The following is a 20364-nucleotide window of genomic DNA, read 5'->3' as shown; positions in this document are numbered from 1 at the left end:
CACTAATAACTGATCACTAACAACTGATCACTAACAACTGATCACTAATGACTGATCAATTCAATTCAGTTTATTTGTAGAGCCCAATTTCACAAATTTGTCTCTGAGTGCTTTACAGTCTGTGCACATAGACATCCCTGCCCCAAAACCTCACATCGGATCAGGAAAAACTCCCAAATAACCCTTCAGGGGAAAAAAAATGGAAGAAACCTTCAGGAGAGAACAGAGGAGGATCCCTCTCCAGGATGGACTTCACTAATGACTGATAACTGATAACTAATGACTGATAACTGATAACTAATGACTGATAACTAATGACTGATAACTGTTAACTAATGACTGATAACTAATGATTGATAACTAATTACTGATAACTGATGACTGATTGTCTTCAATGGCAGTCAATTCATTAATTCAAGAGCATTTCTCATTATGTTCAAGATGATGTCATATCATCAAAACCTTAATGGATTGATGAAGGAGACGATCAAGAGATAAATCTGATGACGATACTCGTTGGTTACAGCGCTTTATTACATATTTAGAATACTGCTCGAACACTCATGCATTATAATAATATAACGTATAATAACATATCACTCACAGTGTTATGTGTTTCTACTTTAAAATACAAAACGTTTACTTGTAATAAAGCGTTTAGCCACTGTGGTGTTGGTACTTAAAAGTATCTGATCACTCCTTAGCTCTTTATTGTTTATTATAAGCAAAACACAAAGATGACACCAGTAAGTTGTGAGAAGAAGAAAATAAAACCAATATTAGAGGAATTGTATGTAGAAGAAATGTTTAATAATAATCACGGAGCCTTCAGACTTAGTGCCCTTCAGGTTCATTAATGAGGAAGACGAGGAGAGTGTTCAGACGGTCGATGCAGGTTCTTCTGGGCAGCTCGGGATTTTTTTTATTTTTACAGCATTTGAAATAAAACGGGCTTCTCATCTTTCGTGATGTGTGACTGCGATATGGAAGGAGCTCATTATTTAGTCTCTTCTGCTCCTCTGCTTTCTGTTTGGAGTCTTTCTCGATCGGAGACAGCAGTTTTTTGGGGGGGGTGGGGTGGTGGGTTGAGTGTGTTTGTGTGTGTGTATTCTTAAAAGAGGGAAGCGGTAATGTTCACATTCACATTCCTCCCCGCCTGCACCATTACCCCCCCCCCCCCCCCCACACACACACACACAGACACAACCGCACACTTTTCTACCCACCCTGCCGAGTTCTCGTTCTATTAATTTTTCACCAGGTTGCCCACGCAGCCCGATAATCAAGAGGCCTCCAGTTGGCTGCTGCTCCCACCTACAGAGTCCTGTGTGTGTGTGTGTGTGTGTGTGTGTGTGTGTGTGTGTGTGTGTGTGTGTGTGTGTGTGTGTGTGTGTGTGTGTGTGTGTGTGTGCGTGTGCGTGTGTGTGCCTGATACGTGTCCTCTAATAAGTGTTGTTATTCTTAGAAACGGGCCGGGCACCTGGAACAGGTAGATCCACATGTCTGCTAGCAGCTAACATCCTGTGTGTCGGCATTGTTTCCTCTTTTATTTTATTTTTTATAGACGTGCATTACTCAGGTCGCCCAAAGCTCTCGAGGTCAGGCGCTGTATTTATTTAAAACTTGTACATTTCCACTCAACATATCCACCAATTGAGGGGGTATCGATCCCTCCCTCCCTTTCTCCCTTTCCCCCTCTCTCCCTCCCTTTCTCTCTCTCTCCTTCCCTTTCCCCCTCTCTCTCCCTCCCTCCCTCCCTTTCCCCCGTCTCCCTTTTTACCTTCCTCCATTTCTCCCTCCTCGGTCTCTTTGATCTTCTCTGTGACGTTTGACAGAGCGAGCCTCTCCGGCTGTAAGCCTGTCATGTGAGGCGAGGGAGGGAGGGAGAGAGGGAGAGAGGGAGGGAGGGAGAGAGAGAGAGAGAGAGAGAGAGAGAGAGAGAGAGAGAGAGAGAGAGAGAGAGAGAGAGAGAGAGAGAGAGAGAGAGAGAGAGAGAGAGAGAGAGAGAGAGAGAGAGAGAGAGAGAGAGAGAGAGAGAGAGAGAGAGAGAGAGAGAGAGAGAGAAGTCCCTTTGCGCTCCCCTCTCAGCTGGCTGATGATGATGGACTGCAGGGTCATGGGAGTCTGGGGGGGTGGGGGGTTCCCTCTGCTCCGCATCATCGTCCCGGAGCACCAGCCTCTCAGTCTGGCTCCGCGTTCAGGCCCCGGTCGTCTCCCCCGGGGCCGCCTCCCTCCGTGTGGGCGTGTCCGTGATAACGGAGGACATGAAGGTCGTGAAGGTCACCGTCAGACTGCTGACGGTGACCTTCACGGCCGCTCACTGCACGGTCAGCAGGAATGCCGCGTGTCCTCGGGAAGAAGAGAAAAGATGAGGGGCGGAGATGAGATCAACTCACTTCCCTCGGAAGGTGACGGAGAAGTCCGCACCGCCCAGCGGCGGCTGTGATGAGTACCGGAGGAGAGGTTTAACAACGGAGTTCTTGTCATGTGAGTGATACCGATGTAATTATACGGAACGAGCCTCTATGATGAATAGATCGTCTATAAGATGCCATCACACGCTCAAAGGAGACGCCGTGCAGCAGGACGTCTTCACGTGAGGCACGAGGACGAGTCTGAGACGATCAATCACTTTAATAAACATCAATCAACAACACACCTGTTGCTGTTCATCGTCTCACTAACGGCTCTGTTACTTTATTTATTGGATAATCGGACTAAATATTGGATTCATTCATTATTTGGGCGAGAACATAAATTCATGTCTTCATACTTCATATTTTGGCATTGCACTAATTCTCATCTAAAACAAACTACTGCATTGCATAAAAAAAATATTAATGATCATAATTGATGTCGCACTTTTATTATTATTTGTTTTTAACGAACCGTTTAGAGGGCTGCAGTTAACATTTGCTTCGATTATTAATCGGCAAAAAAACAGAGACCAGTTAGAGGGACTGAAGGTCGCCCTCAAGGTCATTCGTATCCGACCAACAGTCTAAAAGACAAAGATATCCAGTTCACGACCACGTAGACAAAGATGGTACGGCTTCTGGGAGAGAGGACAGAGGACAGAGGACAGAGGACAGAGGAGAGAGGAGTGTCTGCTTTTCTTCTTCAACAGTTGGTGAAATCTCAAGGTCGTCTCAGCCGTACGGTCAGGTCTCCGTCTGCTGCTGTTGACGTAGCAACGTCGGAGGTCGTTGGAGGGCCACTGCACGGGTGTTTTGCCGTGTTTCGACACACGTGCATGTGTGTGCACGTGGCCGGGGCGAGTTACATAATCTCCATCACCTCCCACACAGTGACGTGGGAAGAAGGGGGCAGCTGCCGACTCCCATCACGTCATCTTCAGACTGCTGAGGCATGTTCTCCTCCTCCTCCTCCGCGTTCGTGGTTGTGATGACATCACAACCCTCACAGATGCAGTGTTCTTTAAACCCTGTGTCTTGTGAACAGGCAGCGCTGCAGACGGCCGTGTGTGCAATGTGAGCGGCGTGCATATGGACTCGGTGGCCATATGCCGCCGGTCGTGGCCGCCAAGTGGAGGCCCAGCGGGGCAAGCTGTCGAGCAAAATATTAATGTGTCGCAGGCTGGCAGTGACGGAGGGGGGGGAGGGGAGTCCCCCACAGAAATTGGGTTTATTGGGCCCATTTTCCATCTCGAGGCTCCAGCTCATTAGCATGTGTTTGTATAATTGTCTGTCAGACGCCTTAATGGAGTCGAGCTGGGCTTCCCCTCCCACTGAGCGAACCCCCCCCCCCTCTCTCTCCCTCCCCCTCCCCACCTCCTGGCCACAGCTGACGGGCTGTGAATTACCATCAGGTGGGCGTCGGGTTTGAAGAGCGTGCACGACTCCTGTGCGGTGACGCAAATAATCACATTTCCCAGTCGAAAGAGGAGTGGGCCGGGAAGAGAGGGGAGGGGAGGGGGTGCATTGAAGATGAGCGGTTGTCATGACGGGGAAAAGCGAGGAGGAGGAAGAGGACCAGCGAGGTCGACGAGGGAGGGAAAACTTCGCCAGATGTGTCGGCTGTAGATGAAGACGTTGAGATCACGAATCATGAATCATGGAGACAGTCGGGGGCTTTTCTCTCTCTTCCAGCCTGCTGAAGCCATGTTGTCATCATGCGGGTGCATCCTCTCGGGTGCAGGACGATCACATGACCTTTTTAGGGGTTCGCGGTGACCTCGCGGTGAAACACACGTCCACCTCGGCCCTGTGGTCGCTCTCTTCCTGACTCTGCGAGCCGTGCAGGGAATATGTATTTTGAGGCCAACGCTGCCTTGTCCCCTTTCCATTTGGGGGGTTTCCTGTTCTTTTCCCTTTGCGGGGTGTCATTCAGCAGAGGGGGGGAGGGGGGGGGGTCCTCTCTGTGGCTTGTTATGTAAGAGATGCGTTCCCCTCTGTGACGGCTCACGGCTCTCCCACTGTACGCAGACCGCTAATAACATTTGAGTTGGTCAGTAATCACGTGCGTGCGGTCTCACGCGAGATCTGCACACGATGGAGCGTACGCTAGAATTTTTTTTAAAAGGGAATTTAAAATCCACGACCAGATCTTCTGCCCAGTGAAATAAGCATTTGTTACCCCGCGTTGGTTTTGCAGTAGGAGGCAGCCGGCGAGGGAGCCGCCCGGAAAACACCACGGGCCCGGTTCCCTTTCCGTAAGAGGGCGTTCACATGGCCATTCACATGTAAATACTGACACACACACACACACACTCTGCCCTCTCGCTCCTCATGAGCATCGGTTGCTGTGTTTCTGCTGGCAGGGTGCCTTTGTTTTGCTCCACGGCAGCGCAGGGAGGGGCGGGGAGGGGCGGGGACGCGTTATGTAATCCGTGGCGTGTGTCTGGGACACAGGAACGGAGATGGAGAAGGGTGTGACTATAGTAACACACACACACACACACACACACACACACATGATGACATAATCCTCTGACCTCTTCTGGGGCCCAGAGTGTTCCCGGCATTGCGATTTTTGGGAACCACAGAACCCCCCCACACACACACACTCTCTCTATTAACGTCTGTGCAATCTAGGGGGGGGAAGCAAACGTTGTTCCCGTTGGTCCTCGTCTCAGGAGCTTCGGAGGGTTTCTCTCTCTCCACCTCGTTCTCTGCTCGTTCTCTTACACGGCAACCGCAAGCAGAGCTCTTCTCCTCCACGCTGCCCCCGTGCACGTCGGCACGCCGCCGCGCGGACCCGTCACTGCCGTCCAGTCATCAAAACGGCCTCGGACAAAAAGAGAGTCGCCACGGCCGCCGCTCTCTCTCCCGCCGGCGGCGCCCCTCCTGTCCTCCGGGCGTCGCGAGCGCGTGTCATGAATATTGATTACAGAGACACGGAGTTAATGCCGCGTCACCTCCCACGCGACCAAATGGCTGTGCGGAGAAACAGGTTCTTCACCTGCTGCATTGTGGGTGATGAGCTGGTGACGTACGGGAGAGCTTCCCAGAAGGGGTGTCGATGTTTTTTTAAATATGCTTCTCGCTCCGTGAGAGAGAGAGAACCCACAATGTGGACTTGTGTGCAAACTTAACCCGTGTGTCATGCATACACTACGTGTGTGTGTGTGTGTGTGTGTGTGTGTGTGTGTGTGTGTGTGTGTGTGTGTGTGTGTGTGTGTGTGTGTGTGTGTGTGTGTGTGTGTGTGTGTGTGTGTGTGTGTGTGTGTGTGTGTGTGTGTGTGTGTGTGTGTGTGTGTGTGTGCCCCCTTTCATAATTACAGTAGTTTCCATAATGGAATCTCTCTCTCTCTCTCGCTCTGCCTCTGCTATGGAAGAATATCTGTTTTCCATTTGAAGACCTTCGTCCTGCTGCAGCCGTGTGGGAAGCGTCCCCCGGTATCCGTGTGGAGGCTCCGTGTGCTTAACGTGTTCCTGTTCTTGTCTTGCAGATAAAATCGAAGAGGCCCAGAAGGAGCTCAAAGACCCCAACGGCTCGCAGAAGGGTAAGAGGTGTTTTTTATTCTTATCAAGACTTTAAATGAAAACTCAACCAATTACATGCATCCATGTGTTTTCTGTCATTAGCGGTGCAGGAAGTATTTATTATGTGCTGTCTTTATTGCTGCAGCGTTGTGTTTTCCCCTTTGTTCTTTATTTGTAATTTAATGTTATTAATGGATTTATCCAGAATAGTTTATGTGGAGTTCATAAAAAAAGTTGTAGTTGCTGTAAATCTTTTGCAGCAGCATCGTTACTCCGTCAGGAGAAAACTATTTGCAATATAAAAATGTCCTCGGCGTCTCAGTCCCAGAGTGAATATTCATAATTAGATTTTTAAATCCTCTGCAGGAAGTTAAATGATTGCACTGCAATTAAATGTGTCGCTCCCCAGAAAGCAATCTCTATCCAGACCATGTGTTCTTTCTTCATCTCTTTATATTTAAAAAATAATATATATACAGTAGTCTTTGCGTAAAGAGACAACGATGTCTGTACGGCAACACATGAGGGACGTGTGGATTGATACATTCAAATCGACCCGAAGCGGCTTCGTGGTCTTCGTGGTCTTCGTGGTCTTCGTTTTAAGCAGAGCTTAACTCATAATTGTCGTTTTTTCTTCTTCTTTTTTTTAAACACACCAGCTCATCTGCAGGACGCTTTGATGGCAAATCATCTGCTGTGAGTGTGGGGAGATGATCAATAATAATATCTCAGTAACCCTCTGAAGGTGCAGCAGGTCGACCGTTAATCCCTTAAAGAGACCTTCACTCCCTCACGTGGTCGATCACACTCGGTCTTTATTGTATAGAACAATCACAAGCTATCAGACAACTAGAGAGGGGAGCACAATGAGATCAGAACAAACCGATTGGTTGTGATCTATTGTTGTCTGATGGTAAGCCTCAACAGTTTCAGAGAGACGTGACAAATGGTGTTTGTTTGCAAAGTACTTTTCTTTTCTGTTTTTTTATGATGGAAAACTTGTGGTGAAGTCATGGAATCTCTTCCACAGACGCGTCCCGGTTGTGGGTATGAAGACATAATCCCTTTCCCATGTCTTTCAGTAGCCGTTGATACTAACGTGTTCCCCCGCCAGCTATTAAAGGTTACGGGGGTTTGCGTGTGTGAAGGACAGATTAACGTACGTTCCTCAACCCGCTTATACGAGAGACCTTGAAGGCACCGTGACCTCATCTCGGGGAAATACCTCCACGGGCCAGGAAACTGTGACCGGGCGCTGTCGATGTTACGCAACGCGTCCTTAAAAACACCCGTCTGAATCGCTGTGGGCTGCGTATGGGCGTGAACTCCGTGAAGCTTTATTACTGGAATGCCGTTTGGAGAGCACCTGAGTCGTGTGATCGGCCTCTGTGGCATCGGTCACACGACTAATACACGACATGTGAGGGGGATTGTTTTAATCATCAAAAACACATCGCCATCCAACTTCATCAGAAGAAGTTACGAATAAAAACAATGAATTGGAATAAAAGGGTTCACTTTTCATGAATGTACACGTCTGTGTTTGCTGTTGAGTTCAAGGTTTTGCTTTATAGAAAAGTTAAGTTAAACATAATGATTTCATTGTGTTGCACTATGATCGGATGTTTATCGCTGTGGCTCCATAACCAAGCAATTCAAACTTAAATATTAGTTTTGGTTCAGTCTGAAGGCTCAGTCGTGGTTTATATGGAGGAGAATTTCTATAATAAAGTTACTATCTATCTATCGTAAAATAAAGATAGTTTAATAGGAGGCAAATATAAAAGGTTATAACGCAGCTGTGATTAATAGATAAAAAGTTGACGGTCAGATAAAATCAAATGTTTCTTAATTATTTGGGAGATAAACTGAGCCCATTGTTTTCTTTCACTGTGTTCAAGCAAATTAGAAATGAAAACTGAATGTTTCTGATGTTTAAATAAGAGTTAATATAATTGACTAGTCCAATCATGCAATAGCTTTGGGTATTGGTGGGCTCTCACTTCTCCACTATTTTACTACAAAACACTATTTTTAAACCAAATGACCAAAGTCCAAAGATTCTGATCTCTGAATGTAATATAATATGTGATAATTATCATCACTCTATGTTTTTATTGACTGCCATCACTTTGATGTCCTTCATTTCAACATTTACCACATGGCATATAATTCATGTTCTCACTGCTCAAGTGTGGGGACAGTTTGGAGAAAGGTGGTGTTGTTTTTTACCAACCCTGCTTTTCCGTCTCCTTCTCCCACAGCGATATCTGACAGCAGTCGGAGAAATGCCGATAACGTGAAGGGCCTGAAGAGGAAAAAGATCGTTGCGGAGAATCGTCTGGAGAAGCTTCCCAAATCGCCGGTGAAGAAGCCCCTGCAGTTGGAAACCTCTGAAACCGCACTGCCCGGAGCAGCGTCCAAGGAGACTACACCTTCGTCATGCTGCTCCTCTTCCAACAGTCCGTCCCCCAATCCTTCCACGTCACCCAGTGGGAACAGAGACCCACAATATGCCCAACCAGTTGCGACGTCCCCTCTCGAGGGGTCACCTTCCCCCGACGCTGAAGGGCTGAAGCAGGAAGAGCCGACGTCCAGGCCGCCGTCACTTGAGGAGGACTCGTTGGTCAAAGCGTCTCCGTCTAAAGACGGCGAGAGCAGAGACCCCAGCTCTGAGGGAGACCCTTACCACGGCAGTGCCCCTCTTGATGTTCTGCTTAAGGCCATGGAGCCTGACTTCAGTACCCTGGCCCAGAGACAAGACTGCCTGCAGGTCGCAGCCATCGTAAAACCAGCTTCCACCCTTAATGCCCAATCGGGTTGTGAACTAACATCAATGCCTTCTGTCAATATTGCTCTCCAGAGCCAACCTTCGCATATGCAGACGTATTATATTGACAAGCAAGGCAACTTCATTGGCATTGCAGCCCCGCTACACACATCGACACAGGGTACCCCCATGCTGTCCTCTCCACTTACCGCGCCGCATTTTATGCCAGAAAATCCGAGCTTGCACATGAGCTTTCACACCGGACCCTCGACTATAACCCATGCGCCTGTTCCCTCAGGCGCCAACGCGTTGCCACAAAGCCAACCGCCAGTCGTCCACACGTGCCAGTCCCACTCGGCAAGTGTTCCCAGCACCACCCAGGTCCCAGTCACACCTTGCAGCAACCAAGTGCAGATGAATTTTGGTGCCGATCAGGCTTCCAAGGACCAAAAGCCGAAGAAGCCTGGAAAGTACGTTTGTGAATACTGCAGTCGGGCGTGTGCGAAGCCCAGCGTGCTGCTCAAACACATCAGGTCTCACACAGGGGAACGACCATACCCCTGTGTGACGTGTGGCTTCTCATTCAAAACCAAGAGCAACTTGTACAAGCATAAGAAATCACACGCTCACGCTATAAAACTGGGTCTCATTGCACGCTCTGAATCTGGAGGCGGCTCGCTCTCTCAAGAATCGGACAAAGCCCTCGGGACGCATTCGGAGGCGGAGGAGAGTGGGGACAGCGACGAGGACGGTAGCACCGCGGACCTGGACCCTGACTCGTCCCAGAGCAGTGTGGCAGCGCTGTCTGAAAATAGTTTACAGAGTCTAGGTACAACCCAAGCAAGTCACGGGGAAGCGGACTCGTCGGCTGCGTTTGAGTCAATTAAACCAGCACCGGGTCAGAGTGCCCATGAGTCCAAAGCGACAGCTGCCCTTCCAAAAGTTGTCGTATACCCAGTTAATGTCTCCCCTCTCAGGGCAGATAGCCCGAGAGTGACATGTGCAGCACCCGAGCAAGCGGCTGCCCAACGGCAGCGAGAGTTCCAGACGGCCAACATGAGATCAGGCATCACAGTGCTGTCGTCTCTCAAAGAGGTGGACGGCACGAACCCCTCACTAGACACCGTGAGTGAAGATGAAGACCAACGGTGCAAGTCTCCACTGTTGGGTGGACACGCTCAGCTTCAGAGGCAACAAGCGACCGATTTCTCTCAACAGCAGCAGGCCAAGTGTCTCCTCAGCCCTCGCAGTTTGGGAAGTACAGATTCGGGCTACTTCTCACGCTCTGAAAGTGCCGACCAGGCGATGAGTCCACCCAGCCCATTTGTGAAGATAACTCCACCGCTGGACATTGACATTGCCAAGAATACCCTCCCCAGTGACCCTCCTGCGGTCGCAACAGTAATGCACATAGCCGCTGAGCAGAAGCCCCGAGCCACAGGAGGACAGATGCGTCCGCCATTGGAAGCCAAAGCACTATCTCTGGAGGAACGGATTTCAAAGTTGATATCTGACAACGAGGCGGTCGTTGACAACAAGCAGCTGGACAGTGTGAAGCCGAGGAGGACGTCTCTCTCAAGGAGAGGTAGCATAGACTCCCCTAAATCATACATATTTAAAGACTCTTTTCAATTTGATCTGAAACCAATAGGAAGAAGGTCAAGTTCCAGCTCGGACATCCCCAAGTCCCCATTTACTCCGACAGATAAATCTAAGCCAGTATTTCTTCTCTCCGTACCGTCTCAATACCCACCGATGGATTGTTTGCCAATAACAAGAAGTAACTCTATGCCTATTACACCGGGACACTCTGCTCTTCCCCTTAATGTTGCCCCCCTCCCCCACCCTCTGCGAATTTGCCAGTCATTTGATGACAAAATGAGTTTGTTTAATGATGATGTATTTTCATCAACCCCATCAACCCCAAATCCAGCAATACATTCTCGTACCTTAGTCAGACAAGCAGCGGTGGAGGACTTTACCACGAGTGAGGGGCACGGCCTCCCTACTGTTCGGTCCATGGACGAGGGCTATCATGGTGCGAGCAGTTCCACGGAGCTGATGCAACGAAGCAGATCTTTTGAGCACAGTCAAGACAGAAATAGAAAGCCCCAACAGAACAAAGGCACCATGTACGAGTGTGAAACGTGTCGCAATCGGTACAGAAAGTTAGAAAATTTTGAAACGCACAAGAAATTCTATTGCTCTGAGCTGCACGGTCCTAAAAACAAGCCGATCACGGTGAAAGAAACCGATCAAGACGTTTTTCACGTGAACACAACGCAGCCCGTAGTCCCGAGGTCAAGTAGTGGCTCAGGAATACTTGATCAGCAGATATCGATAAGGAAGAGAAGGAAAATGAAAAGCGTTGGAGATGAGGACGATCAATCTCCCACCGACACCATCCCACCTTGTTCAGTTAGTTTTGATCTACCGACAGCTTTGGCAAAGCAGACTATGTCGCAGCACGCTGTAATAGTCGACATACAGCCCCAAAACAATCAGTCAAAGCTACCTCAGATTCAGCTCTTAGCGAGAAGTATTTCGGATTCCAGACTGTCGCCAATACGAGAGACCCAGATCAGTACTTCTGCTAAAGGAGAATTGCAACGGCAAGGCAGTGGTACTTCAGTCATCAGACACACCAACTCGCTCAGCGGACCCAACTCATTTGAAACTGAATCTTTTGACAGGGCCTCTCCGGTTGATATCCTGGAGAAGGATCCCCTCAACAAACTAAAAACTGATGCAATAGCAAATGTTTCAGCTGACAGCTACCATGAGAAAATGTCCCAACTCAAGAATGCCGACTGTGGAAAACAAAGGCAGGAGCAGTGCGCTGATGGCGCGGCAGCAGCAGTTGGTGAGAACACGACTCCCGTCCATCAGTCTCGTCTGGTACGTCAAAATAACATCCAAGTTCCTGAGATTCTGGTCACGGAGGAGCCCGACAGAGAGCACGAAGCGCAGACCACTGAGCCGTCGGATAAGCCTGCAGATCAATTCAGCTGGCCTCAGAGAAGTGAGAGTTTGTCAAAGGTACCGCCAGAGAAACTTCCGCCGAAAAAGAAAAGAATTCGTCTGGCCCAAATGGATCATTCGTCAGGGGAATCCAGTTTTGAGTCCAGCCTCTCGCGAAGCCTCAGCAGGGACAGCAGTCTTTCTCGTTGTTCCAGCATCTCGGCCTCTTTTGACAGAGATGAGCAATCTAGGTCAGAGAGTCCTTCCAGAGCGGAGTTTGTCAGCAAAGTGTCCGAGCCTAAAGGTTTGCCAATAGCCTTCAACACCCTCGGCGTGCCCGGTATGATGAGGCGTGCGGCATCTGAACAGATCACGTGTACTCAACCATCTGTGGAGATTTCATGCGACTACCGTAGCAAGTCCTTTGACTGTGGCAACGTGTCCCCCAGCAGATCTCCGTCACCTGTTGGCAAGCCCAAAAGTGGACAAATGCCCCAAGTTTCCCAGGTGCCACTTATTGAAAGGAGGCGGGGGCCATTAATTCCCCAAATGTCTTTAAAGATAAGCCCAGAGAGTCAGCAACCTGTCCGAAAAGCTGTCATTCCTCTAGATAAACCTCCCGTTCCAAATGTTAGCTCTTTAACCTCGAACAGATCCCAGCAGATTCACGTTGCCAATAGGCGCGCCACGGCTCAGCCTTTCGTCCTGCACGCCGGAGAAGCACCCTTGCTAAAGAACGAGCAGGTGGTGCAAAGCATCCATTTGGGTAGCGCCACTCAGCAGCCTCAAGTCCACGGCCTTCCACACCCTTGGCATCAAACATCAAGGATTCAAACATGCCAAAAGATACAACCACCTCTGAGCCAGATCGTAGTGTGTCGTGAGAATGTCCAAAACAAACCAGCCAACTCTGAAGAGAAGAAAGAGAAAAGTTTCGTGCCCAAATACCAACTGCAGTGTCCCGCTCCGAGAGCAAGCCAAACATTCTCATTCTCCAGCACACAGGGCACGCAGACAGCCTTGCCAGTTTTAACTATTCCTATTGCTAATCCGATTTTGAGCACGTCGGACATCCTCCAAAATGTATATGTTGGCCAACCCAATCAACACGGTTCTGAGATTAAGTCACAGCCTGTTGTATTGTCAGGTGCACAGCAGAGGGACCCATTCATACCGACCCGAACAGGTGCTGTACCGCTGCCACAGATCCTCATCACTCATGAGCACATGCACCCCGCCCCCAATAAAAATAGCGTCATATCCACTCACAGTGTAGAGAGCGATACTCATGCTGTACCAACGGTAAAGAAGGACAAGACCCAAGCGGTCAACACTCATAACCATACTGGTGACCAAGCCCCTTCTCTCGGGTCTTTACATTGCACACAGAAACTGTGGTCGGTGACTCTTTGCCCACAGCAGGAACCCACGGCCTCAAGCAAACGAATGCTGTCTCCCGCCAACAGCTTGGACATCTACATGGAGAAGCATCAGAAACGGGCTAAGGATGAGCATGGCGTGGCCTGTCTGACCGACGGCGGATCGGTCAACTATCTCAACTCTAAGATGTCGGAGGTGACCAGACAGCGGAAGTTGACGCTTGTTCGGCAGGTTTGCACGACTGAACCAGTGGACAGTCCCATTGAAACTGAGGCCCCGCCTCTGCCGCAGGTTCAAACAGATGAGGGGAAGGACTCGCAGGCGACTGATGACGTGAAGCCCATGTCGCCTGACAGTGCCGGGCTGAATAAAGACACGAGCACTGTTATTCATGAGGAGGCCAGCCCTGGTAGCCAGGGCACCTCCATGCCAGCTAATAACACTCTGAAACCCGAAGAGAAAGCCCAGGAACAGAGATGGACTCCCGCCAGATCCCCCATTAGACCCTCGAGCTTCCACGGTGGTCAGGTGAAACTGACCACGTCCGTGGTTAACAACAAAGACAGTCATCGGCTGTCTTTCCCCAGCCTGAAGACGGCCACCACTTTCACGTGGTGTTTTTTGATGAAGAGGAAACCTCTTCCTGTTCCACAGACCGACCTGAAGACGTCCGCCTACGTCGTCTGGAGCGTCAGCCCCAACAACCCCAACCTGCTGGGACTGCCCACCAAGGTGGTCATGTCTCTGTTTGACTCCAAGCAGAGCGCCAAGAAAGTCCACTACACCTCGGCCATCAAAACTAGCGGGAAGTCGGACATCTTGTCTTACTCGGCCAAGCTGAAAGACGTCATGCCCAGGGTAAGATATGACGCAAAGGTCGGATACACATTTTTTGTTCATGTTATGTCTTTTTTTTCTTGAAATTAAACCAACGAATACATCAGTCACGTCTTCTCTCTGCAGGTGCCAATAACCCAGAAGTCTGTATCGGTTGAGAGCAGAAGTAAACAACCGGAAACTCCGGTCAGCAGCGAGTCGGACAAGGACGTGGCATCAAAAACAGAACCGAGACGGGTCAAAATATTCGATGGCGGGTAAGATTCAGAACTTATCAATTTGATTCACATGATGCATATATACACTACCGTTCAAAAGTTTGGGGTCACTTAGAAATGTCTTTATTTTTCAAAGAAAAGCACTGTTTTTTCAATAAAGATAACATTAATCAAAAATACACACTATACATTGTTAATGTGGTAAATGACTATTCTAGGTGGAAACGTCTGGTTTCTAATGAAATATCTCCAGAGGTGTATAGAGGCCCATTTCCATCAACTATCACTCCAGTGTTCTAATGGTACATTGTGTTTGCTAATCGCCTTAGAAGACTAATATCTGATTAGAAAACCCTTGTGCAATTATGTTAGCACAGCTGAAAACAGTTATGCTGGTGATATAAGCTATACAACTGGCCTTCCTTTGAGCTTGAAGTTTGAAGAACAAAATTAATACTTCAAATATTAATCATTATTTCTAACCTTGTCAATGTCTTGACTATATTTTCTATTCAATTTTCAATTCATTTGATGAATAAAAGTGAGTTTTCATGGAAGACAAGAAATTGTCTGGATGACCCCAAACTTTTGAACGGTAGTGTATGAAATCTTTGGCGCTCGGTTTGATGCGTTGGTCTTACTCGTCCCTTTATGCTTCTGTCGCAACCCCACAGATACAAATCCAATGAGGAGTATATCTACGTCCGTGGGCGCGGACGCGGTAAATACATCTGTGAGGAATGTGGGATCCGCTGCAAGAAGCCGAGCATGCTGCGCAAACACATCCGCACCCACTCGGATGTGCGGCCGTACCACTGCGTCCACTGCAACTTCTCTTTCAAGACCAAAGGTCGGTGCTCATTAGTTGTTCAGAGCCACGGCTCCTTTACTGGTGTGCATCTGCCTTGAAAGCAATAATCAATCCTACAAAATAAAAAAAAAGTGCATCAAAGAAAAGACTTTTAGAAACTGCGATGTAATGTGCTCTCTGGTCTGGTAAATGTGTAACATTAAAGGATCCAGATGTTAGTTGTCTTTTAATTAGGGCTGTCAGCGTTAACGCATTAATCTATGCGATTAATTTGGCCGCGTTAACGCACTAAAATATTTTAACGCAATTAACGCAACTTTGTTTACTTCCGGTGTTCGTTGAAGTTTTTACACTCAACCCGAGTGTCAAACCGCGGCAGTACGGTTTAACACTGTTTCCGTTTTTAAAACAAATATTTCTCCGCGAAAATAAGGAGCATAAATCAGTTTAACTCGTGGATGAATCAGTCGGGTTTCCTCCTGCTCCTCCTTCCTCCCGTCTCCCCCTCTGATACACAGAGGAACGGAGGGCGACGTGTCGGGGGACGCGGCGGAAAGAACTCGTCACACGAAACCTTCAACGTGATTGGTCAATCCGTTTGTCTGTCAACATTTTGGGGAAAAAACAACCAATGAACACTCAGTAAATCACAAAGGACCTCCCACCTCACGGGTGAGGCTCTATAGCAGCCTGTCAGTCAGAGAGCAGAGAACAAGGACAACTGAGCCTCATTGAATAGAGCTGAGATTGTTCTGGAATGTTTGATGTAGAACACGGGGGTATGTGTCATATGAAAACGCCTTTAAAAGGTGAATTTAATTTTTTTTGTAAAATGGAGAAAATGCCCCCAGCCTCCAGTCAGTTACCAAGGCCACTGGTTCTGCTGTTGTTCAATGTTAAAGATGACAGGACCAATGGGGTCTCAATATAGGCCTACTTCTTTTTTTTTTACTAATCTGATGTTTCACTGAAGAAACAATTTATCATCCACAATATTAAATACCTCGCTGGCACTTTATAGGTAGGAGCCTCTTTGAAACACAGCTCTGTGTGAAGTTTGGTCTTTAAAAAGAATGAACTTTTAACTTTTAACTTTTAATTGCGATTAATCGCAATTAATTAATCGCAATTTCAAAATGTGCGATTAATTAGTTAATTTTTTTTAATCGATTGACAGCCCTACTTTTAATATACGCTGTGTGTGTGGTTCTATATTATTGAATACACACACACCATGATGAACCACTGATCTCACATCTGAACTTACACTTAGTTTATTTGACCACAAATCCCATTTAAGACATTATATTTTTTTTAGATTCTTGAACTGCGACAAAAAAAGTAAGCCGTAGTTTCACCATCTCTCAAACCGAGACGGTGTGATTCACTTTTCTTTATCGAACTTGCCTCCTGCCCACGCCGCGCTGCAGAACAGGACTCGGTGTCAGAGCAACCCACGTGCATTTAAAAATGTCTTTATCGGTTACTCACCCTCCACATACAGCTTTGCCCAAAGACCGCATCCTCTTACATAAAACTCCTTCTTCGGTGCTTTTGTTGGAGCTGTGCCCACCCGTAAGACCTCGCCGCCTCTCTTCTTGCAGGGAATCTGACCAAGCACATGAAATCCAAGGCCCACAGTAAGAAGTGCTTGGAGATGGGGGTCCCCGAGGGTCTCATTGAGGACCAGGATGCAGAGGACTCAGGTACTTAGCCAAGAATTTATATCTATTCTCTGTAAAGGCTCAAATGTACAGTGACAAAGTGGCTTCACACAGACGGGTCTCGTTTGCTCCGGTTTCAAACTCCAGGATGAACCTCCTTGGAATAGTTCTCATGCCACGAGATATAAAACACCGAGTGTCCCCCACTTGTGCTCTCTTGCCATGTCGATCAATAGCGTTGCCGTCTTCTAATTAGACCTTCTAAATGCAGCTCCTTCCTCTGTTCACTCAAAGCTGTGCATGTGGGCGGCATGCACAGCTTTGAGAAAGGAAATTGCTGCGTTTAATTTTAGAAGGAAAATAAAAAAAGAGAGGGAGAGAAGCTCCCAGAAAGCATGTCATGGTCCCAGTCTCTGAAGAGCATGTTTGTTTTGATCCTCCTCTGATGGAGCTGTGGGGCGTTTGGGGGTCCGGGGTGAGAAACGTCACCGCGTTGTGTTGTTAGCGCCGCGTGGAGGAACCCTGACGCGACGAGACCCTGAGTGAATAAAAGTGTGTTTTCATATCGGATCCGATGACTCGTCTGTTCTTTGCACCACGAACAGACTTCTTACGTATTCTTTCGTACACAGGCGACCGGAGTCAGGTGAGCAGCGTCGACCGCCAAGATTCCGACGGGGACGACTCCGACGGCGCCGACGACGAGGAGAACGACGACAACGAGGAGGAAGAGGAGGACAGCCAGGCGGAGTCGGGCCTGTCCACCAACCCGTCCGTCTCCGCCAGCCCTCAGCACTTCCCTTCCCGAGAGGCGGAGGTGCCGCCGAGCGCTCTGCTGGCCAAGATGTCAATCTGCTCCGTCCTCCTGCCGCTGTCCTCCGAGTCCCACGCGTCGGACTCCGAGTCGGTCCCCATGATGAGCCCCGTGTCCCTGAGCAAGCAGATGTTCCTCTCGGGGTCGTGCTGCGGCTCGATGGCCCTCCCGTACTCCCCTCCGCCCGCCGCCGCCACGCTCGACTCCTACACCTCGGACCCGGAGTCGGTGCACATGATGAGCCCGGTGTCCCCGTGCAGGCAGATGTCCATCGACTACCCGGACTTTGACGGGCCCCCGAGTCCCCCAGTGACAGGCCGGGGCCCCAAGCTCGGCCAGGTGAGACCCGTGTGCTCTGGTTGCGTCTCCTTAACCCTCCTGTTACCTTTAGGGTCAATTTGACCCCATTCAATGTTTAACGTCGGTGTTCTTTGGGGTCAATTTGACCCCAGGCTGTTTTTCACTGCGTCAAACATATAAGAAATATCAACTTTTTTATATATTTAAAGGGCTGTTTAGGGAGTCAACAAACAAACATAAAGTACCTCACACTTAAACTTGGGAAACAATATTAATTCTAATAATTTTCTGGAGGTTTTAATTGCTGGGGTCAAATTGACCCCGAGGGTAAAATATGTGAGTAAATGTGAAGGTAACAGGAGGGTTAAGGCAGGAAGTCGTGTTGGTTCTGATCCAAACACCAGTTCACAGTGAACCTCTTTTGAATGTTCTGGGATTTTGCCTCAAGGAGTCTAGAATGTTCTCTCTGTCCCCAGGACACCTCCTCTGCACCTCCTGCTCCGGCGACCAGCGAGTCGGGCGTCCCCGTGAACCGCAGCACTCAGACTTCCTGTTCCGCCTCTCCAGGCTTCATGCACTTCCCCCCACGGGGGCGACCCCGACCGCCGGGGGCCGACGCGCACCTGTTCAGCCACCTGCCCCTGCACTCCCAGCAGCCCTGCCGCTCCCCCTACAGCACGGTGCCGGTCGGGGGGATCCAGCTGGGGCCCGCCGGCCTGGCGGCTCACTCCACCTTCGTCCCGGCAGTGAGCGTCATTCACCGGACCGCGAGCCCGTCGCCGGCCGCCGACACTCCCCCCCATCCGGAGGGCTTTCTGAGCCCGCCGCTCGTGATCCAGGAGGCGGTCGGCAGCGGCGTGCCCCGCTTCCCCCCGCGGCAGACGATCCCGCCGGTGGGTCTGGAGACGCTGAACCTCCTGGGGCTCAGCGGCACGGCGTCCACCCGGCTGCTGGCCCAGCAAGGACTCGCCCTCGGGCTGCAGGTGTTGGCGGCCGGCGCCGGCCCCCAGACTCACGCCCCGGCAGCTCTGCAGATAGTCAACATCGCCCTGCCCGCCGCCCTCATTCCCTCCCTCGGCCCGCTCGCCGCCCTCGGCCCTTTCCCCGAGGCTCAGAGCGAACACTGGCGCCTCGGCCCCGCACGGAGCCGCGCGCCCGCCTCCCCGCTTCAGGTCGGCGGCGGTCCGGACGTGGCCTCGGGCGGCAGAGCGGAGCACGCACAGACTGCGGAGAAGTCGCCGCGGCGGCATCGGTCGCCGGACGCCGCTAAGGAGTCACCGGCCGAGGGAGCGAGCGACCCTGCACCCCCTAGACGCCCCCCGCCCGTGGCCAGCTGGCAGCGGGCGACCGAGGACGACGACGAGGTGTCCAGCGATGATGAAGACAGACTGGTCATCGCCACCTGAACGCCCCGGACGCTCCTCTCGTTCCCTTTTTGTAATCCTCGTCACTTTGTAAGACTGAAAACACTTTCAGGAGGTCTGCTCGGTGCAGATCTCCGTCCAAAGCACAGACGCTGACCTTCATATTGTACGTGCAATCACAGAAATTATAATAATGACCAATCATTTTGATTTTTTGTCGGCTCCAGACAATTTCGTTTTTTTGTACATGTTGTATAGACGATCGTGCCTTTATGGAGTTTCTTGTTTCGGAACCTGTACATACACTCAGTCGTTGCTTGTGTTTATTTCAAAAAAATGGAAGTAAAGAGACAAATGGAGGGTATGAATTTAATTTTGGAAGATTTGTCATTCGTAAATTAAATTTATGAAATTATAAATGTCGTACTGGTATAAATGTACATTTCTATGGATTATTGGGCAATGTTTCTGTGTACAGATGTTGTGTTCAACTATTTATTATAATCCACCTAGTGCCCATTATGATTCATAAATCCATAGCTATGTGCATTATGGTAGCTTTACATTGCTGTATCAATATTCTTAACTGTATCAGTAAAAATTTGTTTACAAACATTAAAGTGGTGTCACCGTATTTGTGTCAGTGAAACGGTAAAATATCATCGCTACGTATTTAAAGACTACGGTCGGTCCTGTGTCGTATGTCAATATGTGTTTATTTATTTTGCCGTTTGTCACATTTAATATTCTGGTGCAACATTTTCTATTTAAAAATATTTTTGATATTTGATTAATCATTTTAGAAGAAGGAAAGAAATGTAGACTTTTAATTATCCCCGAGTGGAAATTCTTCTCTGCATTAGTTATTGAGGAGCAGTGAAGAGGAGCAGCTGGGGGTTCAGTGCCTTGCTCAAGGGCATTTACCCATTTGTTTTGAATCAAGAATGTCGAACCTTCACCGGTTCAGCTCCAGATGTTTTCCTTCTGGTTTTCTTCTTCTGTATGATGACGAACACCATATATTCTGTTGGTTTGACTCATCAGACATTTGAAAACATCCCATGAGCTCTGGGCAGTGATGACATCATACAGACCAAACTACCCACAATCAAGGAGACCAGGTGGATTAATCCATGGAAAAGTGTTGAATTGTAAAATAAAGGAAGAAGTAGTTAAGCTTTAATTAAATAAATGCATAGCAAGTATTAATGTGATTCATGTCTGTGTCCAATCAACAACCTGTGTACAAGGTGCTGGCATCATTTAGCGTAACTTATGCAATCATTTGAGATTATCATCT

General features: G+C 49.0%; 1 protein-coding gene across 5 annotated transcripts in view; it reads left to right on the top strand.

The window, feature by feature from the left end:
- The window catches only part of hivep1 (HIVEP zinc finger 1), a 53726-nt gene extending 34028 nt beyond the window's left edge, over positions 1 to 19698 (top strand). For all 5 annotated transcript variants that reach the window (XM_056414373.1, XM_056414382.1, XM_056414391.1 and 2 more), the window contains 7 exons: positions 5912 to 5965; positions 8210 to 13914; positions 14020 to 14150; positions 14786 to 14961; positions 16527 to 16628; positions 17219 to 17739; positions 18177 to 19698. In XM_056414373.1, coding sequence (XP_056270348.1) covers positions 5912 to 5965; positions 8210 to 13914; positions 14020 to 14150; positions 14786 to 14961; positions 16527 to 16628; positions 17219 to 17739; positions 18177 to 19106 — 7619 coding nt within the window. In that variant the 3' untranslated portion in view covers positions 19107 to 19698. The remainder of the gene's footprint in view (positions 1 to 5911; positions 5966 to 8209; positions 13915 to 14019; positions 14151 to 14785; positions 14962 to 16526; positions 16629 to 17218; positions 17740 to 18176) is intronic.
- Positions 19699 to 20364: the final 666 nt, after the last annotated feature.

Source organism: Pseudoliparis swirei, chromosome 1 (assembly GCF_029220125.1).
Source record: "Pseudoliparis swirei isolate HS2019 ecotype Mariana Trench chromosome 1, NWPU_hadal_v1, whole genome shotgun sequence".
NCBI lineage: Eukaryota > Metazoa > Chordata > Actinopteri > Perciformes > Liparidae > Pseudoliparis > Pseudoliparis swirei.
This window is presented reverse-complemented; position numbering and strand designations above follow the sequence as displayed.